At 39.2% G+C, this 26342-nt stretch overlaps 1 protein-coding gene across 3 annotated transcripts in view; it reads right to left on the bottom strand.

The window, feature by feature from the left end:
- The window catches only part of LOC126252923 (tetraspanin-9), a 548137-nt gene that overhangs the window by 3352 nt on the left and 518443 nt on the right, over positions 1-26342 (bottom strand). For all 3 annotated transcript variants that reach the window (XM_049953912.1, XM_049953913.1, XM_049953911.1), the window contains 3 exons: positions 16392-16571; positions 16128-16236; positions 14327-14451 (listed from right to left, as the gene is read on the bottom strand). In XM_049953912.1, the coding sequence (XP_049809869.1) occupies positions 14327-14451; positions 16128-16236; positions 16392-16571 (414 nt within the window). The remainder of the gene's footprint in view (positions 1-14326; positions 14452-16127; positions 16237-16391; positions 16572-26342) is intronic.

Raw genomic sequence — 26342 nt, 5'->3', positions numbered from 1 at the left:
ATTTGGTAGTGATTCAAGTATGCCTTAGTACCCTACTTCCACTTATGTACTGTATTTATATCCATCTTTCCCTATATATTTTATCTACTTTTAGGAAACTTTAAAAAAAATTGCATTATTTTACATTGTTGAATGTTTTTTCTTGATCAGCAAATCCTATGAAAGTGTTATTTTTATGAAGTCTTGCTTACATTATCAAGTGTAACACCAGAATTACCTCTCTATGGCTTTTACCTCTCCTAAGGACAAAACAAGTCATCTAATGGGTTCTCAATTTTCTTTTCCAATTTTGTGTGTGTTTCATTTCTGAGGAACGTGGATGCATGATCTGTTAAGCTAACTGTATGGTAATTATCACAGTTATTTACCTTTGATAAATTTGAAATTGCATGGATGATATTCTTCCAAAAGTCCTAATGTTTGTCTCCAGTCTCATATCTACACACTAATTTTAATAATCATAAGGTTTCCACATTCCCCCAAATGATTTTAGAAATACTGAATAAATGCCTTGTTGGTACACAACTCCTTAGAACTCCTGTCAACCATATTGTAATTATGAATCCTATACGGCTTACAAATCAACAGGACATCCTTCTTCTATCATGTCAGCATTCTCATACAATGACAACAAGGGAGAGGGCCAAAATGTATTAGCAGGTGGAGGCAGAGAGGAGTAGGAGTAGGTGGGGGTGGGGGTGGAGGGATGGATTTGGAGGAGCAGAGGCAGAGGTGGATTAGTCAAAGAGGAATTGGAAGATAGTCAAAGAGGGATGAAGAGGTAGTCAAAAATGGGGGATACGGCCCACTCAATGGAAAGTAAGCAGTGTGAAACATTATTGAGATGGAAAACTTACAATCACTTTGTAATTAGTAATCAGCCTGCACTGTATCTGAAACCCTGGAATACACTGATCACAGTCGATTGACCAAATGTGTAGAAAGTTCTACTTGTACAAAATATGTATGTGTTTTGTAAACAGAACAGCACAAACACTGCTCTAATTGAGTTAAATGACTGCAAGTATTCTGCAGAGTTTCATGAAACCAAAAATACTGAGATTACTAGCATTTGATGCCATCAAATTGGAAATAAAATGCTACAGCTAAATATATCAGATAGTTTATTGGAGTGGTCTAAAAAATATTTGAGAAGCGATTTTCTAAAATTCCCATTGTTCTTGAATAACATATCCTTTCTGACTACAAATACCATTCCTATGCAGATGCCCTCCAGCTTTACTTAAGTAGACCTGAATATACCAATACTTCCACTGTCCATATAAATGATGATCTATCTTCATTGCTCATATGGATGCAAAATCTGAGGCTAAAACCAAATGTTAAGAAGTCCCAAGTAACTTTACTATCTTGTTAGGTGTTCGCGAGATCTGAACTCTGATAGCTTTTCTCTCTTACTCATCTCAAACTGTACATTAATATTAAATTTGATTACATTATATGTACTCTCCATTCCAATAGAGCCATAGTGAGGAGATCCTCCAGCATGTAGAACATGTCAGAAAAATAGGAATGCACAATAAGTACTTATAAAGAAAAACAAATATGGTAATGTAACTTCCACAGCCACCACGTGAAATGGTCTCCTGAATAAAAAATCTTAAAAACAATTTCATTTGACTGTTAATGAGTAACTTGTAAAAAAAAATCTAAATTTTCAATACACTGAGGTGCATGTGATCATTCTTAGGCTATTGTAGCCATGCATCATCAAGTAGAAAAAATAATTTTTGCAACCTAATACTCAAATTCTTTTATATTATTACTAATGACTTACACATCAGTTGGTACTACTAAGAAATTCAAGAAGTAGAAGATGCTTGGCATCAGTAATTCTTTTAGGCTCCTGTTAAACTGAAATTAATAGTAGTCAAACTTTGTATGAATGATGGGTAGTTATTGGAAATGTGTATTCCTGAATAATGGACTCCTTTCTGGGTAAGAGTAAGTGACTAAAGGTTTGTGAAGATTATTCTTATTTGAAGTATTGATTCTAGGAACTGAGCTGTTTGTTCAAAAAACATAGTTTTAATGACAAAAATTTCATTGAGGAATAAACAGATCAGGATGCAGCAGTTATTACCCCTAGTTCCATAAACAGGCCTTTGCAAGATGTTCTTGAGTTCACACTACAAATAACTTTTATATGTACACTTCTGACATTGTCAGCATGGGGCAATCTGTAGTATTATGTACGCTGAATAAATTTTTATCTGCCAAGAGCACTAAAATCATTCATTCATATAGATTACCAGTATCAACAATTTTCTGTTGCTATCTTTGGATATGCAAAAATTGGGACCAAAAATGGTAGGCTACAGCAACTAACATAACAGCACACAGAATTGTATACAACATTTGCAAGACATGGAATAATAACATACCTATATTTATATCATTACATAATCATCACCTTCAGTACAGTAAGTGGTGCTGTACAAAGAAAGAAGTCCATGTTGGTATCATGAGCTGTATTAGATGTTGGCATGTCAGTTTTAAAATAACAGCTAGGAACACAAATTTTATCATGCTGAATACACATGCTCACATTCACCACCACTTTACAATTGACAGATGCCAGTGTAAACATCCTTAGTGATACGTAAGTACATCAGATGGTGCAGTGGTAGTACAAGGTGGCAGTATCATCTCACATTAGAATAAAGCATGTATCTACTATTCCATAAATAAAAATTATTATCATAACACACAATCTTAATCAGTATTTTTCAGTTTATAAAAACTGTCTGTAGAATCATGTGCAACATTCATAAATCATAATTTATGCATATAATGTAACAGGATAGGTAAAGAATCTATTCACCCAGCGGCAGCAGGAAAAAAAACACACACACACACACACACACACAAATGGTTTTACATATGCAAGCTTTCAGAGCAAGTGGCTCCCTCTTCCAGCAGAAGGGGCAAAAGGCTACAATTTATACATTAGCCATTTTATATAATTTTAGAAAACTTTTTAAAAAACTTTTATAAAAATTCTGACCAGTCCTTTACCAAATTTTTCCTTATACAAAATCACACTCAATATGACAATCTATAACCACTTAAATGCTCTCTATGTACAGCTGATGGTATCATATGTAGGTTGATTTTAATACATCCAGGAATAGCTCAGTATCTACAGACACAGATATCATATTTAATGAAGGTGCATGCATAGCATATGTACCAACAATGCAGCTATTTAATATTTGTTCTTTTATCATCAATTACGAAGTTAACATGAGCTTACCCATGACAACACTTTGGACATGGTCTAGGTGAAATATTGTCACCTATTGCCTATGTACACTCTGATTGCCTGATATCTAGCTGAACACATTTCCATTGTTTGATACAACCAATGTGCAATTGTTACATCATGTGGGACTGAAGTCACTCTTAAACTAAGCCCATGATTTAGCATTACCAACTCATTCTTACATATACCTGTGCTAGAACAAATATGTTCACGTGGTATTCACTGTAGATGACTAATGCCAAAAAAGCCATCATATAACAGAATATAGCCAGTGTCCAAATCATCACAATTTTAAAAACATTTTTACATCAGTGAAAGAGATTTAACTTAAATATTGGGTGACGAGTTTGTACTTAGATGTTGGGTAATGCTGATTTCACTAGACATTGAACAAAGTGTTGTTGCAAGTAAGTTCTTTTACGCATTACACCTTATGAAAAGAGAAAAATATGTAGTTCACTGGTTCAGTTACGAGCAATTGTACTCCCATGTGATAAATTAATTGTACCCCGATACATCAATTGTGGTAGAGATTTCACCTAAACATCTGGTGACTAAATTGCAGATAATCAAATGACATATTGTTGTATACAAGCTAGTTCAAACAGCATATTTGCCAACAAAAATGCAAAATATTAGTTATAACTCCATCGGTAAATAGATACAGAGTGCATTTTCCAGATGAAAAATATAATAATGTATTAATTGCATATTTGAAATGAGTGGTAACAGCTGTAATTAAATTAGCTCACATATGGCATTATGAAACATATACAAGATTTTTTTTAAAAGTTTCAGGTTCATCTCATGTAATTTGTTATTAAGAACTGTAAAAAAAATCAAGAACTGGGTGATAATGCAACTCTGTGTTAAAATTTTTCATAAGGAATTGCTGTAAAAATGTTTTTAAAATTATGATGATTTGGACACTGGCCACATTCTGTTACATGATGGCATTTTTGACATTAGGCATCTAAGGTGAATACCATGTCAACACACTTGTTCTAGCACAGGCATTTGTAAGAGTGAGCTAGTATGCTAAATCATGGTCTCAATTTAAGAGCAATTGTAGCCCGACATAGTGTAACAACTGTACTTTGGTTATATTAAACACTGGAGAAGTGTTCACCTAGACATCAGGTGATCAGATTGTACATAGGCAATAGGTAATGATATTTCACCTGGACCTTGATTGACGTGTTGTCATGGGTAAGCTCATGTTGATATCATAACTGATGACAAAAGCACAAAAGTAAATAGCTCCATTGTTGGTATATATGCTCTGAATGTGTTCTTGATTACATATCATATTTCTGCCTGTAGATACTGAGCTATTCCTGGACTCATTAAAATCAACCTACATATGATACCAACAGCTGTACATAGAGAGCTTTTAAGTGATTATAGATTGATTGTGATTTTTATAAAGGAAAACGTGGTGAAGAATTATTCAGAACACTTATGAAAGCTTTTAAAAAAAATTCTAAAATGATATGTATAAATTAAATTGTATGAATCTTGCACATGATTTTACAGACAGGTTTTTTTTTTAGCTGCAAAAACTGATTTGGCTTGTGTGTTATGATAATAATTTAGACATATATAATTATATGTAATAGTATATCCAAGCATTAATCTAATATGAGATGATAATATCACTTCATAATACCACTGCACCATCTGATGTACTTTTGTATTGCTAAGAATGTCTCCACTGGGATCTGTCAATTGTGAAGTGATGATAAATGTGAGCACTTGCAATCAGCATTATAACACATATTTTACAACTGACATGCTGACTTCTAGTAGGGCTCATGATAATCTACATGGACAGGCATTGTGTAGTACCACTTACTGTACTAGGAGAAGATTGTGTATTGATGTAAACATAAGTGTGTTGTTGTACCATGTATTGCAAATCTTTTATATAATTACGCGTACTGTGATGTTAGTTACTGTATCCTAGCATGTTTTGCAGATCAAAAGATGGCAATAAACAATTGCTGAAACCAGTAATCTATATAAATTAATGATTTTTAGCAATATTGGCAGTTGAAAATTTATTCCGTGTTCATAATCCTTATGTTTTTCGATCCAGAACACTTTGGCTTGTGTTGAACAGTTACCCTACAAAATATGTCCCATGCGACATTATGCAACAAAAATAAGTGTGGTATGCTTCACCCAGTTGAATTTATTATCAAGCTGTAATCTAAAGAATTTAATACTGTCAACATGTTCTGGCTGCTTGTTATATTTTAGGCATATACTGTTGGCAAATTTTGAAGTTTAGTGGTAAAGAATTGGCTAGGAACCACTTATTAATGTTCATGAGAACTTCATTAATTAATCTTACCCTAATCAAGACTATAGGCCCACTTGATTTGCTACTTATTACAGTGTTTCTATCATCTTTAACAAAAAAAAAATTTGGCATCAGAAAACTATAAAGAACTTGGGCGCAACTTTCCATGTACTGGATTTACTCCACTTGCTTCTATAATGCCCAGAATTTTTTAAAACATATTTTCACAGGATGTGAAATTCAACTTGTTCAGTTACCCATTCTGCCAAACCATCAATGTTGGCCTGCAATCCAATACAGCATGAATAATGGGAATAATAGATGATTATAATTTACTAAAAATGTTTGTATGGATGATGTCTCACACAGTTGGCAGCCCTGCAACCAAGAGACTAGCGCGAGTTTCGGTGTTCTCACAAAGATAAGTCATTTTAGATTATAACAACATTTAGTTCCTGACCTCATCGGCAGTGACCATACTCCCTTCCACCTCACTATATCTGGTGGCTGCCATCCCTGCCCTGCTCCTCACCCTGACATCCCTCCTAAACTTGTCCACGAGTACTCCCATGCCAACTGGGATGCCTACCGGGACTCCATACACACCCAGGTCAAACGCCATGACCTTGCCCTCCAATCTCCTGATGACATCTCCTGCACTGCTGCCTTCCGGCACCAAACCTTGTCTGACGTCGTCGCCACCCCTATCCCTATCAAAGCCATCCACCCTCACGACTCAGCCCTGCCTCCACAGGCCCTCCTTCACATTTGTGAATCCTGCTGCCTCTACCTCTCTTTTCTCTGCACTCATGACCACAACACACTCACCCGCCACCGGCAATTACAATGACACATCCGCAACATGCTTACTGCGAAGAAATGCCATGCTTGGTGACAGACATGTACAAAACTCAATGCCACGCTCCCAATCAACTCTTTCAAGTATTGGTCTGCTTTCCACTGCCTTACTGGGACCTGCCCTCCCTCATAGTACCCTCTCCTCCCTGATGACTGTCCGTTTCCTGACCAATCTCAGTAAGGCCAACCACTTTGCCTCCCACCTATCCGATGTCTTTTTCCATTCCAGACGATCCCCAATTTGATTATTCCCTCTTCCCTGATATCATCAACCATACGGATACCTCAGTTCCTCCCCTTGCTCCTAGTTTCCAGTACTCGGGCCACACACCACCTATGAACTTAACACTCCAATTACTACACAGGACATCAGCCTCACACACTGCACTAAACGCAACACCGCTCCCGGCCATGACAATTTTACCTACCACCATCTCAAACACTGCCTTCCCTCCTTCCTTGCAGCCTTGTCACCCTCTACAACGTAATCCTTCTATCTTGACCTGTGGAAAACCTGTCGTATCCTGATGTTCTCCAAATCCAACAATTCTCCATCTGATGCCTCTTCCTATCGCCCTAAATGTCTCAACTCTGTGTTCAGCAAGCTCTTGGAATCCATCCTTACCCAACGCATCAATCACCATCTCCATCAACACCATCTCCTCCCCAACAAACAATGTGGCTTTTGACCTTCCTTCTCTGCTGATGACCAACTCCTACGCCTCACTCATATCCTCTTCCTCCAGCTTAACTCCTGTCACTCCACCATTTTTGTCTCCCTTGACCTTGAAAAAGCCTACAACGATGTCTGGCATCCCAGTCTCCTATTTAAACTCCAGACCTACGCCCTTCCTATCAACTATGTCTGTCTGATTGTCTCCTTCCTCTCCTGCCGCCCCTCCTATGTTACCATCCATAATGCAGATTCCCACACCTTCTACCGCTCCACGAGTGTGCCCCAGGGCTCTGTCCTCTTCCCTCTCCTCTATCTCCCCCAAGTCCTTTTGTTCTCCCCTCCACTGCCTTTCCCACTCCTTGTGTCCACTCAGTCCCCCCCTTTTTCTATGTCCCCTCCCTCCATTGGCTCCCCCCTTTTTTTTTTTTCCTCTCCTCCTCCCTTTTCCCCCTCATAGGTCCAGGTTCCCTCCCCCCATCTGCCACCGTGTCACCCCTATAGTGCTGTTTTGAGTGAGTGTTCAGTATTTCGTGTCCCCTGTCGGTGTTGCGAAAAGCCACCATACTGTCGCTAGTTATGTTTTTTATCTTGTGAGAACAGAAACCAGACTGTCACCGTGTTTTTTAATTGTGCCTGTCTATTTACTATGTGCTTTAATCAGCATCACCAACTGTTTGTTTTTATATTTTCTTCACATCTTTTTCTCCATGTTTCAGTTTCGATCCCCCCCCCCCCCCCCTTGCCCTCTTGGTGTGGGGGGGCGGAGGGGGGAGGAATCTAAATCCAATTAAAAAAAATTAGTTTGGTAGTGATTACATGGTAAATATGTGTTTTAGTGTGATTTTTAAGTGTACCATTAAAGGTTTAATTTTTCTTAGGTAATATAGCAGAAAACGCGAAAAGATCGTACAGTCAGGTTGTAGTCATATTTTCTGTTTACGTTTTGCTGCAGCAAATCTATAGAATTTTGTTTAATTGTTCTTTGCTCTCTCCAGCAATTCAACTGTAGTGTACCTCTTCATTATTTAACTCAAATTTCCAGAAAGTAGCGTAAAGTTTAATTTGTTCTTTCAGAAAATTTGCACTGTTGTTTTTGTTTATATACAGTTGTATATAGGCCAAATTTGTGGAATCATATTTTTGTGTTTATCTGTAATTTAACTGACTTATTCTTAAAAAACTATTGTGTTTATCATGAGTTAAAAGTACTTGACTTCCATAGAATTGTTACGTCGGGGCTTGTGGCAGGTGATGTAGTTTTTTCCATGTGGGTGACTGTAGTGGTGTGGGATGTGTAGTAGAGATGGAAAGATACTAGAACAGGAGGGGAAAATTTCTGCCCTTAAGGCTGAGTTAGACAAGTCCAGGAGAGATCTTGACAGGTTCAAGAGGGAAGGGTAAAAAGAGGTGGGAAGTGGCATCAGGCAACAGGAGAACCAGGCCTAGAACTCTGTCTGACATCTTTGTGGTGAATGTGGAAAATAGATTTAACCTGTTGTTTCAGTTAGAAGCTGGTGAGCCTCAAGCAGTTGCAGGTGTAGACGGGCACAACAAACTTTCAGCAGCAAATTAAAAAGCAAGAATGTAGGGAAATCTGTAAAAAGAAAGAAAGTGTTGTTGTTAGGTAGTTCCCACAGAAAAGTTGTTGGCCAACTTTTGCAGGATGAACTAGGATCAGAATACCAGGTCACCAATTTCTTAAACCTAGTGCTGGTCTGGAGCAGTTGACAGAGAATTTAGGGTCACTTTGCAGAAATTTCACTAAGGAAGACACCATGGTTTGGTGGGTGAGACAGGTAATAGTATTAACAGAGACCCTGGGTACAGTATAGAGTGTGACCTGGCAAAGAGTACATCAGTACTGAAGCATACCAGTGTTGTGTTTGTATCTGTTCTTGCACGCCATGACTGACCTCATTTGAACTCTTCTGTTAATTTGGAGTTATAATGGCTGCTTATGTCGGGTACAGGGTCACACATTGGTGGGGTTCCTGTTGATTCTCTCAATAGGTGAGATTATACTAGGCATGGCCTTCACCTCAAAAGGAAAGGGAAGGGTAAACTGGATGGAAAAATAGCAGGAAAGTTAAAGGGAGGAGGCACTGTCATGAGTGATAAAAATACCAGTGGTAATAGTATTAAGAGGAGACCTTTCTTTAGGGTAGGGAGGACAGAATGAACCAAGTTTTAAGAAAGGTTAGGATTGAAACAAACCTTAAGCTTGAGAAAGAAACCAAAAAACATAATCTAGCTTATTACATGAACATAAACAGCTGTTGGTTAAGAATTTTCAACGATCAGCAGAAATTTCAACTCTGCCAAATTTTAACTCAGTCAATGTGAAATGTCAGCTATCTTTATTGCAAATATTCGAGGACTAGAAATAAAATCAATGAATTAATTATCTGCATAGATGAATAAGAGTTCTCAAACCCAGCTGACATAATCTGCCTCTCTGAACATCATGTGATGACTGGTATAGAATTTTTAAGTGTTACAGGATTTAGGTTAGCATCTCACTTTTGTAAAGCATAAATGGAGGAAGGAGGAGTTGCCACATTCATCAGGAACTGTCATAAATTTAAGCAAATTGACATTCATAAATTTTACCTAGAACAGCATATGGAAGCATGTGTGACAGAAGTAGAATTTCATAAAACATCCTTCATGATATTAAGTGTATATCGAGTACCTGCAGGTAACTTTAATCTGTTCGTAAACCACCTTGAAGCTGTACTGCCCCATTTAACAACCAAAAACAAAGAAATAGTGGTTGCTGGTGACTTCATTGTAGATTTCTGTTGTAACTGTGACTGGGATGGTCATGGGGTAGCAATGACAGAAAGTGCGGCGGGACCTGCGGAGAGGCCCAGGAACAACAACACAACGGGAGAGGATGGACACGACCAATGAAGGACAGAACAAACACAACAAGATCGAACAATGGAGTCACAAGGAAACAAACACGTCCACTCGTACACAGAACAAGGAAGTAAGCTGTCTAGCGTGATGCGAGGTGTAAACCGACGTACGCGAGATTAGACTGGCTGGCTGAGCAAGAGGCAGGCGCTTAAGTACACTACGGGGGGCACCGCTATTGGCCGCTGGGACCATGTGTTCCACTGTGGCACCCTCACACTAAAATCAGGCCAGGAGGCACGCACTACCACAGCTTACGGCGCGGTGGTGCAGAGACCTCTGTGGGTTTTCAACGTCCATAACGTCTGGCATGGATTCAAATTCCGCAGCGCGCGGTACCAGAATTTCCTTAAAGACTCTCCCAATACTAACTTATTTGAGTTAGTAACACTATCATTGAACTTAATTCCCACTGTAAAGTTCCCTATTAGGATAGCCAATTGCTCACAAACAGCCGTTGATAATACCTTTATAGAAAAGTTCTATGAACAAAATTATATTACAAAACCAATAGTCAATGGCATCTCAGACCACAACATGCAGTTCCTTCTGTTAAATGTTAGTACTGAACAGGATATAAAATCTGTTAAATCTGAACAAAAGAGGGTAATCAATAAGCCAAAAATTGATTATTTTAGGAAACTCCTTGGAGACATTCACTGGAGTGATGTTTACAGTACTCATGGCATGAATGAAAAATATACCACTTTTGATAATAAAGTGCTTGCCTTATTTTTCCCCCAAAACTAACCAAGGTTACAGCAAAGTCTATAAAGAACCCATGGATTACTCGAGGAATAGAGGTATCTTGTAAAACAAAAAGAAAACTGTATCTGTCAATCCAAAACAGTTCTGATGTTGATGCTATAGCATATTGCAAGAAATACTGCTAAACATTAAAGACTGTAATATGGACATCAAAGCAAATATATTACAAGGAAAAGATAGTCATATTAGATAACAAAGGCAGTACAGGTTATTGTGAAGGAGGTGACTGGTAGAACCAGACTTAAAGAGGAGCAAATAGCATTAAGAGTACGCGATATGTTGGTGACAAACGTGTATAGTGTTGCAGAACTGTTTAGCAATCATTTTATAACTGTTACTGAAAAGATGGGGTTGTCAGGTTCTGTAGATGCTACTATGGAATACCTCAGACCAGACATTTCAAGTAACTTCCATAATATGAATTTGACCCTCTCTACCCCAGCAGAAGTAATGTCCATCACAAAATCTTCAAAATCAGAAACATCTACTGGGTACGACGAAATATCAACAAAGTTAATTAAGGAATGTGATTCTGAGTTAAGTAAGATGTTGAGCTATCTGCGTAACCAGTCATTTACCAGTGGAATATTTCTTGGCTGGTTGAAATATGCTGAAGTTAAGCCACTATTTAAGAAGGGAGATAAAGGAACAGTATCAAATTTCTCTCCAATTTCACTTTTGCCAGCATTATCAAAAACTTTAGGAAAGGTAATACTGTATTCAATCAGCTTTATCAACATCTTATCACAAATGAGGTCACAGTTCAGATTTCTAAAGGGTTCTGATATTGAGAAGGCTATCTACAGTTACCATGAAAATGTACTCAATTCATTAGACAAAAAATTGCAGGCAACTGGTATATTTTGTGGTCTGTCAAAGGCATTTGACTGTGTAAATCACAATATCCATTTAAAAAATGTTAGCATATTATGGAGTAACAGAAAATGCTGCAAAATTGTTCAAATCTTATCTCTCTGGCAGGAAACAGATGGTGTTATTAGGAAAGAGACATGTATTAAGCTATCAGGCATCATCCAATTGGTAACTAATTACATGTGAGTCCCACAAGGTTTTATCTTAGAGCCCTTACTTTTTCTTCTGTGTATCAATGACCTTTCATTAGTAACATTACCATATGCCAAGTTTGTTTTGTTTGTCAATGATACAAACATTGCAATAAATAGCAAATCAAGTGTAGTCTTAGAAAGACTAGCTAATAAAATATTTGTGGACATTAATCACTGGTTCCTAGCCAATTCTTTGTCACTAAACCTTGAAAAAACACACTACATGCAGTTAAGAACTTGTAAGGGGTGTCCCATGAGTATATGCCTAACATACGATGACAAACAGGTAGAAGAAGTGGACAGTATTAAATTCTTGGGATTACAGCTCGATGATAAATTCAACTGGGAGGAGCACACCACAGAACTGCTGAAGCGTCTAAACAAATCTCTATTTGCAATGCGAATTCTGTCAGACATAGGGGATATAAAAATGAAAAAGCTGCATAATATGCTTACTTTCACTCCATAATGTCATATGAATTATTTTTTTGGGTAATTCATCAAGCCAAGCCAAAGTTTTCTGTGCACAAAAAAGGGCAATAAGAGTTATATGTGGTGTAAACTCAAGAACATCTTGCAGCAGCCTGTTTCGGGAACAACTGTTTCCCAACATATTTATTCCTTAATGAAATTTGTCATTAAAAACATATCACTTTTTTAAACCAACAGCTCAGTTCATAGAATCAATACTAGAAATAAGAATAATCTTCACACGGATTTAAAGACACTAACTCTTGTACAAAAAGATGTGCATTATTCAGGAACACACGTTTTCAATAACTTTCCAGCAGCCATAAAAAGCTTAGCAACCAATGAAATTCAGTTTAAGAGAAGCCTAAAGGATTTATTGGTGGCCAACTCCTCCTACTCCATTGATGAATTTCTCAGTGGAACCAACTGATTCTATTGTGTGTGTGTGTGTGTGTGTGTGTGTGTGTGTGTGTGTGTGTGTGTGTACAATCTAACTTCTGCACCATTTCAGTGCAGTAATGTGTTCATTGTAAATAAGTATTGTAGTAGTTCTATTATATGTTTATTACCTTATAAATAAAAAAAAATTAATTTTAAATTCAGTGCATTAATGTGGTCTTAGTAAATGAGTGTTGTAAATTGATCCTTTCATATAGATCATTCCACCTGGGACCTGTGGAAGATACATTAGCTTATTTGCTTTAGTTGTAAATATCTGTCAAGTGTTATTGTTTTTCTGATATGATTTACATCCTGGAGGCCCTCCTCACTATGGATCAATTGGAATGAAAGTAAATCTAATCTAATCTAACCGCTCTTTTGACCATGACAGTGCCTCATGCACCCTATTAGAGAGATTTGGCCAGACAAGGTACATGACTACTATATATCATCATGTCTATTTTGCTGGTTTCTTCATTTGCAAACTTCCAAGAACTTTACATCACCAATAAGGTTCCAGCCATCTTATCATAATTGCTGCACAAAGCCTCACTTAGCTAGTAACCTAACTGTACCCACCCACAAAACCAAAATATACTCAAATGCCTTTCCCATGCTACTGTGTGCCTCTGGAATAAACTATGCTGCCCAGTATGCTGAATTCAGTAGCCTGTTCCATTTATGAAAATGCTGAAAGCATTCTTTTTGTCATCATATAACATTTCCTTTGAACTGAACATAATGGACATTTCTCTCTGTCAAACAGTGAAGTAAATGGTCACTTTTTCTTCTAATTACACTTATTTCTCCTTCATTTTGTGAGTCAGCAAATTGATTATTTTTCTTTCCTTCTCACTTCCAATTTTTCCACATTTTTCTTTCTCTCCTACTACCACTGCTACTCTCCCATTCACTGCTGCATGGGCACACAGTTTACATCCACCTAACTAAATTATTTTAGTTTTATCTGCAAAGCATTCACTATTTTTACATGTATGTAATGGCTGTTTTAAACTATTCAATTTCACATTAAATGCAACACCTTTCATAACATATATTCCATAAATATATTACTGAAAATATAAAGAATGCCTTTTCAGGTGTAAGGGAGGACATTATGGATTTCATATGGCCAGAATACACAAACAAATTAATAAATAAAAGAGAGGGAATGTGGAAAATCAGCATAGAGGAGGGGGTTAGTGGGAAAAAAAAAAAAAAAAAGCAGAAGTAGTCATGGGGGAGTGTCTGCAGTGGGAATGTAGGTATGAACATATTAAGAGGGGAAGAAATATGGGTTAGCAGCTCAGCAGCTATGGCAGAAGGGGGTCAGCAGATCTGACAATTCTTCCACTCTTTTACGTTTCCTTATTGAACAGTCTGTCAATTTAGACAAATAGTTTGCATTCATTAGCTAATAACAGAACTGTAATTATTAATTCTGTTTTTTTTTCACCACTTTTACAATGCCACAGAACAGTTTAAACATTATTTGTGAAATTCTACTCCAGAATGCCAAAATTTGGGTAATTTACCTGGAAGAATGCAACCACAAGTCCAATAACTCCAACAAGATGTAGTCTTTCTACGAACCACATTTGCACCTGCTCTGCACATCCTTTGTCATACCAGACATCTGCTGTTCCATTCCGTCCACAGTCTGAAAATGAAAAACAATTATCCATGAAAAATTAGCAACAATCCAATGTAGTAAAATCCTTTTCCTGGCAAGATTTATGCAGTATTCTGAAAACTACACTGCTAAACTACAGCCTTTTTTCTTTAAAAACAGTAACCAGAATTTAATTCCTGAAGATTACTTAGAGTCATTACAATATCTGGAAGGTCAGTTCAAAATAATTTTTGAAAAAGTGACAGTTTTATGAAAAGGATAGTTGCTAGTCACCATATAGTGGAGATGCTGAGTTGCAGAGAGAGAGAGAGAGAGAGAGAGGGAGTGTGTGTGTGTGTGTGTGTGTGTGTGTGTGTGTGTGTGTGTGTGTGTGTGTGTGTGTGTGTGTGAGGGTGGGTGGGCACGCACGCACATATGTTCGCGTGCATATCTGTCATCCATTTTTGACAAAGGCTTGTAGGCTGGAAGCTTATTTGTGACAGTCTTTTTTGCTGTGCCTATCTGCTACTCAGCATCTCAACTGAAGTCCTCAACATGAGTTCACAGAGCAAATGTTTCTACTCAGACACATTGTGGCAAAACTGCAGAACCTGAGTTACAACTTATGTCGTCAGAAATTCTGTTTGACATATTTTGCCCATTGTGTATCACCACAATCCAACTCAAAAATTAACTCAGAGGTAGGAGATTTACATTCAATTTATATTTTAAACAACAGGCCTACAGGCAGAGATGGAAATCAATTTCTCCATGGAGATTATGTTAATAATTCCATTTTATTTTTTGTTTTTGTAATAATAAGCAATGGAATGACCTGTGTCTTACAAAAGTTATCAGTCAACTGACATGTATTCTTCATTCTTCATTGGAAGACTATTTGTTTTTTAACTCACATAATTTTTTTCTTGGACTGTACAAATAATATTCCAACCTCAGCCTTTCCTTCTCACCCCCTATGGTAAGTCTCCCCTGACCTGCAATTCTGGGTGACTTTCTCAAAATCTACCCATTTTTCTAGACCTCTCCAGTCCTTTTCCTTCACCCATCTTCCTTCCCCTTCAACCCTTGTGCCTGAAGAAGGAGCCACTGTCTCCAAAAGCTTACTAATCACAACAGTCTTATGTGTGTGTTCTGCCACCATTTGGTGAGTAGATTTTTTTATCCATCCAATTAAATAATTTTGTCAATAATTGATTGTTTTCATTGTTAAATACGTACGATAAGATAGAGTGCAGTTGTAAGAAGTGTTGTAACTTCATTTCTGGGGTAACAAGGCATATGACATATAAGCAAGAAATGCTAGAAGACTCTCATATGTGGATGTACCATTTGCTCACCTTACATGGCCCCCACTTTGTACAGAACACTATGAATGCATCTTCAGTAGAGATTCAAATCTTGTAATGTGGGAAGTCCTCTGTCTAATTTATTTAAGCAATGAGCTATTGATGGTACATGTTTAGTAACTTATGTTTTTATTGCAACCTAGGTGTAAAAAAATGCTCTTTCTTGCCACCTCATGTATAAAAAGAAGCTAAAAGTAAGTACTTAGTTAAAGAAACAGCACTGTATTCTCCAGAACCTTACTGATATTGTGTTTAAAAGATGTTGCTTTTATGGTAAAAGTTTCACAGTAAACAAACTGTTTGAAGTAATTCCTAAGTATGAAGAGAAAAGTAATGAGGCTTTGTGGAAAGACTCACCAGTGATATTCACTTGGGGGAGGCAGCAAGAGTCAGGAACAAATTTCTCACCCCTCCATGCACCAATGTCAAACCAGTCTTCATAACCCGTCACACCACAGCAATGGAACTGTCAACATAAACCATTAAACCATGATCACCCACAAAAGTGTTTCACATTATAAGTAAAATCTTAAAGACTTAAAATGCTTTCTTATTAGAAGAGGAAAGAAAATAGTTCATGTAAATATCAACTTGGGCACTATTTAAGCATTATCACTATACCTCATTGTGAATGTGGTCCCATATCTTCTCCAGGCTGTTTGGTGGTGTGCTGTTGTAATGGTCACGGATTCCAATAAGTAATTCCTGCCTCAGACTGTGGCTGAGATGTTCCCGGAACACAAAAGCGAGTGTTGCAAACACAAACTCCACCACAAACATGAAGATCACCAGGCTGAAGTACTGCAAAGAAATGAACAGCATTTGCATACTGCAATGTCATTTGAATATAAGGACACAGCGTAATTCAACAATAAGAATCATATGCAAGAAACGTAAATGAGACGATGGTGGATTCTACTACCTCCTCAGAAATTTCCACACCATTATTGGGCTAATGACTCTGTGGGTTTTGTAATATCAAATGTTAACAACATATTCATGACCACCCTGTAAAAGCAATGTGCAAATATCTTTAGATGAATCAAAAATAACTGATCAACATATGTGTAACAGCAGAAAAATATGTTCCTCTTTAAATGACTGACAGAATAGTGGGGAACCAGCTGCCTGAGTCCTAATTCCACCTCCCTCACCAAGAATTTTAGCATGCAACAACATTCATGCTCTTTTAACACAGAACATTCTAAATCATTTTATGCTGCGTCTCTTTGTAGTTAAGTTTTCAAACTTAGTACCTTCCACTGCCGGTATCTATATATCTTTCTCTCCCACTATCTCATTTTCCTCTCACTGATTTATAGTATATCCTTTTGCTACTCTCTCCTCTCCTACTTACACTGTCTCCTTTCTCTTTCTTCCCCACCATCACTGTCTCCACCATTATTCAGCAGCTCTAAAATTCTAGGAGGCATCACAACTTATTTTCTTTCCTTTAGCCACATGTTTAAAATTTCAGTCCAAAATGTGTCTTCCTCTAAACCAATGTGGTTACAGTTCACCAGTCTGGGATGGACCAGGCTCTCCAAACTTATGTGTTGTCTCAACATACTCATTTCCACTGTTTCTTCTGGATGAAGATCCATCTCTCTTTCTCTTTAGCTGCAACTGTCTCTCACATATCATCAATATCTCCTCTCTCCTTATCTCTCACTGCCATCGTCCTCATTCATCTCTCTGTCTGTTTCACTGACACTTTCTCTCTCCCACCCTCACTGTCTCTTCTCTCTCCCCCTCTTGCACTGTCTCCTATCTCTTCCACTGTCACTGTCTCTCAGATACTCTCTTTCAGCGCAAAAAAGTGTGCATGTTTTTGCATGCCAAAATTTTTGGTGAGGAAGATGAAATGAGGATTGAGGCAGATGGTTCTCCACTTTTCTGTCACAGTCTTTTAAATAGGTGCATATTCCCTTCTCCTCCAAAAGGAGCGTTCTTCCACTGCTGCCATTGTTTTTCCTGCTACCACTACGTTTGCAACCTATATAAAACGAGTCCAAAAGGTCAGTAAAATTTTGACAGTTTATTTATATACTTTGATACATGCAAACAACAAAAATTATACATAATACAACGACGGAAAAATTTGTAACATAAAAAATTAATCAAGGTAGAAGAGTGAAATTTGGGGAATACATATGTCTAGGTAAGATATTAAAGTGATTAATATTGAAAGACCACAGCACAATTTAAGTTTGTGATAAGCTATTGCAAATGTGAAATGCTAGTACCATACATTTTGTTGTATCGGTGACAAGGATGGAGTCCCGTTCCGTTGTACTTGGTCGGTAAATAAAGGGTCAGTTAACGGTCTTTGTGGATGATGCTGGATGATGATGTCCCAAATGTGCTCGACTGGTGGCTCATCTGGTTTTCAAGCAGGCGAAGGCAACATGTCGACGATACAGGGTGTCAGGTTCGGAGCTGCCCTTGCAGTAACCGACTTGTGACAGTTCTTTGTGTCAATGTGGTGCCAATTATTGCTCAGATTGCTGCTGCAGATGCAGTACGAAGCACCAGAGCCGTACGCCAAACACTATGGCCTTCCATAACGTGGCCGTTTGGAGCCCGAACTTCTTGCGACCGTGCGTTCCCATGACCACCACTGCCAGCAGTTACGTACCGTGGCTAGATACCTGCTAAGTCTTTCTGCAGTATCGCAGAAGGAACATCCAGCTTCTCTTAGTCGTGTTACACGATCTTGTTCAAACTCAGCGAGATTGTTGCTAATGGCGTCTTTGCCGCCTTAAAGGCATTCTTGACTAACATCAACTCACCATGTCCTCACCATGTCAAACCACAAAGGTAACAAACACTCACGAGCGTTACAGTGTATATTTCAAACGAGCATGACTTGTATCCTCGTAGTGGCGCTTAGCGCCACTATTCCACGACTGGCAAGAAATTTGAATAGACACCATCTTTCAGATGTAGAAACTCGCCTACCAATTTTCGTTTACGTCGCACAGCTCCTTCTTGGTGTTGTGATCTCTTTCCGTCAGTGTATAAGGTTAACACAAAACCGTTTGTTTTATATTTTTCTGGATACTTTGTTCATCAGTCGCAACTCATTAAAAACGCCCGGCTTATGATTTTTATCTTGAAAGAGTAAAAATGTTATTCGCAGTGTTACTGAATTTGTAGTCTCCAGTTTGACGTAACTTTTGGCAGTCATTTTAATTTTTTTTCAGGCGTTTAAGTCCCTTTCTAGCCCATTTTTCACTGCAGTACTACATCGGTCAAATTTGCATAGACGTGAAGTGTCCATTATACGGAGATAGCGCATAATAAAGTTTTATTGGTAAAAAATTGCTGGCTAAAAACATAGTTTGCTGACCTCAGAACCCTTGTGATGACCCTATAATCCTTGCCACGTGTGCACTGTGTCAGTTAAAATTACATTTACATCTAAGACCATATATTACGTTTCATATTTTACGTGCATAAGCTTCATAACTTTGAAGTTCTGGATCTCGGTAAAGAATGATAATATCGAAAAGAGTTCATCAGCTTAAGAACACGTGGTAAAAATTTCAACGATATGTCATGAATAGAAATGATAGAAGTGGCCATCCGCACAACTGGTATTTTTCATAACAAAAAACCATGGTTTATCGGGGTTTGCTCAGAAACTGCCCATGAACAAATGATACTTTTGTAAGTCACCCAAGGCCCATCCTGTAACACCCCCAATGCAAAAGAGCCAGCCGATTTTCCCAATTTTCCTATGTTGGAGAAAGTATGTAAATTTTAAATTTCGATCGTATACTGTAGGTTAGTCACAGTGTGTCCGTACTTCTGACAGATACCCAATGGTCACTAGGCCAAGGGCTATGCAAAAACTTGACACTCTATCCAAAAGAACCCGGGACATGAGCTCCTGAAAAGTAGCATATTCGAGCGCAGCTTTTCGAAACATACTGCATTTGTACGTGCACTGCCGATTCGCCCTGGTTTCTTACCAATTCCGCCATCTTCTCTTGTTTTTAAGAAGCCTGTATCACGCCAGGGACCCTGGTCTCTAGTTCTTCAAACCACAAAGACACAGTGAGATGTTTTTATTAGACGTGAATCGTTAAGTACACTGTCGTCTCTCAATGTCACAGCTCTAAGGAGGGAACATACTGCAGAGATTGGAGTAGGTACACAGTTATGGAACTTCAGTGAATCTTCTCTGGGCAACAGTGCATCAAAGCACTCAAGAAAATGAATACCAATATCTGGATAAAAGCTTGCTTAACCCCGATTTCAGTGTATCTGATTACATCCCAAACTTTAAGTGAGGGTATGCTACGCTTGGATAATGAGTAGAAATAAACATGATGATACAAATGCCGCCAATACTATCATTTGGAAAATTCAGTCAGAGTATAACAATTCTAAAGAAAGCAGGTGTTGAAAGGTATGAATATTACCTAACTATCAGTTTAATAAGTCATGGTTGCAAAATGCCGACACCCATTATTTACAGATGAATGGAAAAACTGGTAGATGCCAAGCTCGAGGAAGATCAGCTTGTATTCCGGAGAAATGTAGGAATATGCGAGGCAATACTGATCCTACGACTTCTCTTACAACACAGGTTAAAGAAAGGCAAATCTACGTTTATATCATTTTCGACAATGTCGACGAGAGTACTCTCTTTGAAATTCTGAATGTAGCACGGAGTGAAAGGTTTTTACACAAACCAGGCAGCGGTTATAAGAGTCGAGGGGGCACGAACCGAAAGCAGCGGATGAGAAGGGAGTGAGACAGGATTGCAGCCTATCCCCGATCTTATTCAATCTGTACTTTGAGCAAGCAGTAAAGGAATCCAAAGAAAAATCTGAAGTAGGAATTAAAGTTCAGAGAGAACAAATGTAAACTCTGAAGTTTGCCGATGACGTTGTAGCTCTGTCAGAGACTGCCATGTACTTGGAAGAGCTGTTGAGCGGAATGGACGGTATCTTGATAAGAGATGAACATCGACAAAAACAAAGCAAGGATAATAGAATGTTGTCAAATTAAATCAGGTGATGCTGAGGGACTCAGATTAGGAAGCGAGACACTTAAAGTAGTAGATGAGTTTTTCTATTTGGGCTGCAAACTAACTGATGATGTAAAATGTAGGCTAATAACGGCAAGAAAAGCGTTTCTGAAGAAGAGATGCCGGTCGAAGTGGCCAAGCGGTTCTAGGCGCTTCAGTCTGGAACCGCGCGACCGCTATGGTCGCAGATTCGAATCCTGCCTCGGGCGTGGATGTGTGTGATGTCCTTAGGTTAGTTAGGTTTAAGTAGTTCTAAGTTCTAGGAGACTGATGACCTCAGATGTTACGTCCCATAGTGCTCAGAGCCATTTGAACCATTTGAAGAAGAGAATCGAATATAGATCTAAGTGTTATGAATCTTTTCTGGAGGTATTCGTATGGAGTGTAAGTACGGAAGTAAAACATGGACGATAAGCAATTTAGACAAGAAGAGAATTTAAGCTTCTCAAATATGGTGCTGCACAAGATTGCTGAAGGTTAGATGGGTAGATTACGTAACTAATGAGGAGGTATTGAAAGGAATTGGGGAGAAAATACACACATCAAAATAAGTTTCGTATCACCTTGGTTTCGAGAGTTCCGCAACCTGTACAGAAAATTGGAAGATAGGTCAACATAAACATCAGTTCCACCCTTTTTATTCCTCATGAAAACCACACATTGCATTTTGCACCCCCATACAGCGAGACCTTCAGAGGTGGTGGTCCAGATTTCTGTACACACCGGTACCTTTAATACCCAGTAGCACGTCCTCTTGCCTTGATGCATGCCTGTATTCGTTGTGACATACTATCCACGAGTTTATCAAGGCACTGTTGGTCCAGATTGTCCCACTCCTCAACGGCGATTCGACGTAGATCCCTCAGAGTGGTTGGTGGGTCACTTCGTCCATAAACAGCCCTTTTCAATCTATCCCAGGCACGTTCGATAGGGTTCATATGTCTGCAGAACATGCTGGCCGCTCTAGTCGGGCGATGTCGCTATCCTGAAGAAAGTCATTCACAAGATGTGCACGATGGGGACGCGAATTGTCGTGCATGAAGATGAATGCCTTGCCAATATGCTGCCAATATGGTTGCACTATCGGTCGGAGGATGGCATTCACGTATCGTTACAGCGCCTTCCATGACCAACAGTGGCGTACGTCGGCTCCATATAACGCCACCTCAAAACAGCAGGGAACCTCCACCTTGCTGCACTCGCTGGACAGTGTGTCTAATGCGTTCGGCTTGACCGGGTTGCCTCGAAGCACGTGTCCGACGATTGTCTGGTTGAAGGCATATGCGACACTCATCGGTGAAGAGAACGAGATGCCAATCCTGAGCGATCCATTCGGCATGTTGTTGGGCCCATCTGTACTATGCTTCATGGTGTCGTGGTTGCAAAAATGGACCTCGTCATGGACGTCGGGAGTGAAGTTGCGCATATGCAGCCTACTGCACACAGTTTGAGTCGTAACACAACGTCCTGTGGCTGCACGAAAAGCATTATTCAACATGGTGGCTTTGCTGTCAGGGTTCCTCCGAGCCATAAACATTGGTTAGCGGTCATACACTTCAGCAGTAGTAGCTCTTGGGCGGCCTGAGCGAGGCATGTCATCGACAGTTCCTGTCTCTCTGTATCTCCTCCATGTCCGAACAACATAGCTTTGGTTCACTCCGAGACGCCTGCACACTTCCCTTGCTGAGGGCCCTTCCTGGCACAAAATAACAATGCGGACGCGATCGAACCGCGATATTGACAGTCTAGGCATGGTTGAACTACAGACAACACGAGCCGTGCACCTCCTTCCTGGTGGAGTGACTGGAACTGATCGGCTGTCGGACCCCCTCCGTCTAATAGGCGCTGCTCATACATGGTTGTTTACATCTTTGGGTAGCTTTAGTGGCATCTCTGAACAGTCAAAGGGACTGTGTCTGTGATACAATACCCACAGTCAACGTCTATCTTCAGGAGTTCTGGGAACAGGGGTGATGCAAAACTTTTTTTAATGTGTGTAAATTCATAGTACAACCTGACTAGAAGAAGGGATCGGTTGGCAGGACATATTCAGGGACATCAAGGGATCACCAATTTAGTACTGGAGGGGACTGAGCGGTGGGTAAAAATCGTAGAGGGAGACCAAGAGATGAATACAGCAAGCAGATACAGAAAAATGTAGGTTGAAATTTTTGTTCAGAGACGGCTTGCACAGGAAAGGAAAGCTTGGAGAGCTGCATCAGACCACAACAACAGTTTAACATGGTCGCGTTCGTTGGGGATGAATCCAAAGATCTGTCATGAAAAACTCTAATACCCTCACGCACAGGGACTGTACCCAGCAAGAGCGGGTATGAGGAATCGATAGAAAAAAAGATTGGGCTCTCTGTTTCGCCACTTTTCTATAAAGGTTCGCATCTGTCATGAGTTTATGTCTGCGTAAAAATGCAGTGTGGCGAAGGAAAAGGCGAGATTTCCCGCGAGCAGTAAAACAACCAACCGAACATAAGATGTGCAGCGGTTGCTATTGCCAGTGAAATTTTCGTTGCAGTCTTGCACGTTATGCCAGCATTGCCTAAACTGTGGATTAGCAGGATAATAGAGTAACACTTCTAGGCAAAGCAGAAGCAAAGTTACGTGTTCTGGCCCCCGGCGGGCCAACAGGGCCAGACCGATCGCCGTGTCATCCTCTGCAAGTGGCGTCATGAGATGCTGTATATAGGGCTATGTGATTAGTCATACCGCCGTTCCGGTCGTCGTCGGGTTTCTAGACATTGGAACCGCTACTTATCGCTCGAGTAGCTCCTCAGTTGGCCATACGAGGCCGAGTGCACCCCATAACCAATTCTATAGCGGTCTCAGAATTCTGCAATAAATAAAAATCTGAACTTAAGATTCCAGCAGCGGTGGGACAAGCCGCGGTTTTCGAGTTATTCAAGAACAAAATTAAAAAGTGACCTTTAAATGCCCTCCCCCATCACTTCCTGCCCTTCGATAAGGATTTTTAGTATTTTTTTCATGGCACTCTATCCTGCCCAGCACAAATTTTGCTACTACACAGATTTTTTCCCCTAATTTTCCTTCGTTGATTGGACAATAATTCCAAGGCGAAGGAAAATTGTACACTACCTAGTCATGCAGTAGCCTGGTCACTGGGTTGCGCCATGGGACTTTGCTTACTTAGCTCAAAATGTGAGCAACTGTGTCTTTTTTTTTTTTTGTCATCAGTCTTCTGACTGGTTTGATGCGGCCCGCCACGAATTCCTTATTACTTTCCTGTGCGAACCTCTTCATCAGCAGCACTTTCAACCTACGTCCTCAATTATTTGCTGGATGTATTCAAATCTCTGTCTCTCTCTACAGTTTTTACCCTCTACATTGTCCTCTAGTTCCATGGAAGTCATTCCCTCATGTCTTATCAGATGTCTTATCAGATGTCCTATCATCCTGTCCCTTCTCCCTGTCAGTGTTTTCCACACATTCCTTTCCTCTCCGATTCTGCGCAGAACCACCTCATTCCTTACATCAGTCCACCTGATTTTCAACATTCGGCCGTAGCACCACATCTCAAATGCTTCCATTCTATTCTGTTCCGGTTTTCCCACAGTCCATGTTTCACTACCATCCAATGCTGTGTTCCAGACGTACGTTCTCAGAAATTTCTTGCTCAAATTAAAGCCTATGTTTGAGACTATTAGATTTCTTTTGGCCAGAAATGCTTTTTTTTGCCAGGGTTAGTCTTCTTTTGATGTCCTCCATGCTCTGTCCGTCAGTATTTATTTTGCTGCCTAGGTGGCAGGATTCGCTAACTTCATCTACTTCGTGATTATCAATCCTGATGTTAAGTTTCTCGCTGTTCTCATTTCTGCTTCATCTCAACTACTTTCGTCTTTCTTCGTTTTACTCTCAATCCATATTATGTGCTCATTAGATTGTTCGTCCGATTCAGCATATCACGTAATTCTTCTTCACTTTCACTCAGTATAGCAATGTCATTAGCGAATCGAATCATTGATATCCTTTCACCTTGAATTTTAATTCCACTCCTGAAGCTTTCTTTTATTTGGATCACTGCTTCTTCGATTTACTGATTGAACAGTAGCGGGGAAAGACTACATCCCTGACTTACACCCTTTTTAATCCGGGCGCTTCGTCTTCGTCGTCCACTCCTATTATTCCTTCTTGGCTGTTGTACGTATTGTATATTACCCATCTCTCTCTATAGCTTACTCCTATTTTTCTCAGACTGTCGAACATCTTGCACAATTTTACGTTGTCGAACGCTTTTCCAGGTCGACAAATATTATGAACATGTCTTGATGTTTCTTTAGTCTTGCTTCCATTATCACCTGCAATGTCAGAATTGCCTCTCTGGTGCCTTTACCTTTTCTAAATCGAAACTGAAAATCTTCTAACACATCCTCAATTATCTTTTCCAGTCTTCTGTACATCATTCTTGTCAGCAACTTGGATGCTGACTGTGTGATAATTCTCGCACTTGTCAGATCTTGCAATCTTCGGACTTGTGTGGACGATATTTTTCTGAAAGTCAGATGGTATGCCACCATACTCATACATTCCACACACCAACGTAAATATTCATTTTGTTGGCACTTCTCCCAGTCACTGTACAAATTCTAATGAAATGTTATCTATCCATTCTGCCTTACTTGATACTAAGTCCTCCAAAGCTCTATTAAATTCTGATTCTCATACTGGATCCTTTATCTCTTCAAAATCAACTCCTGTTTCTTCTTCTATCACATCAGAAAATCTTCCCCCACATAGAGGCCTTCAATGTACTCTTTCCACCTATCCGCTCTCTCCTCTGCATTTAATAGTGGAATACCCGTTGCACTCTTAATGTTATCATCCTTGCTTTTATTGTCACCGAAGATCGCATTTGACTTTCTGTATGTTGAGTCAGTCCTTTCAACAATCAGGTCTTTTCGATTTCTTCACTTTTTCATTCAACCATTTCGCCTTAGTTTCCCTGCGCTTTCTATTTATTTCATTCCACAGTGACTTGTATTTCTGTATTCCTGAATTTCCCTGAACATTTTTGTAGTTCCTTCTTTCATTGCTCTACTGAAGTATTTCTTCTGTTACCCATGGTTTCTCCACAGTTAACTTCTTTGTATCTATGTTTTTCTTTCCAGCTTCTGCGATTGCTCTTTTTAGATATGTCCATTCCTCTTCAACTGTACTGCCTACTCAGCTATTCCTTATTGCAGTATCTATAGCCTTAGAGAACTTCAAACGTTTCTCGTCATCTCTTAGTGCTTCCGTATCCCACTTCTTTACGTATTGATTCTTTCGGACATACCACTTTAATTCTTAAAGGTATTTTCGTTCTGTCGTTGCAACTACAAAAAGGCGTGATTTTTTTTTCACCAGACACGTTTCGCTTTATTGAGGTAAAGCATCATCAGTGGTCTGTAATTAAGTTATTTTCCTTTTTATTTGCTTTTAGATCGAAAAACAGTTCGTTAAGAATAAATTGATTTGTACTTACGGTGATTTTCGGTTGATTTCTCGCTTACATCGGGAAA

The sequence above is a fragment of the Schistocerca nitens genome, chromosome 4, assembly GCF_023898315.1.
Source record: "Schistocerca nitens isolate TAMUIC-IGC-003100 chromosome 4, iqSchNite1.1, whole genome shotgun sequence".
Lineage (NCBI taxonomy): Eukaryota > Metazoa > Arthropoda > Insecta > Orthoptera > Acrididae > Schistocerca > Schistocerca nitens.
The sequence above is the reverse complement of the archived record's forward strand: the minus strand, read 5'-3'. Positions and strand labels throughout refer to the sequence as shown.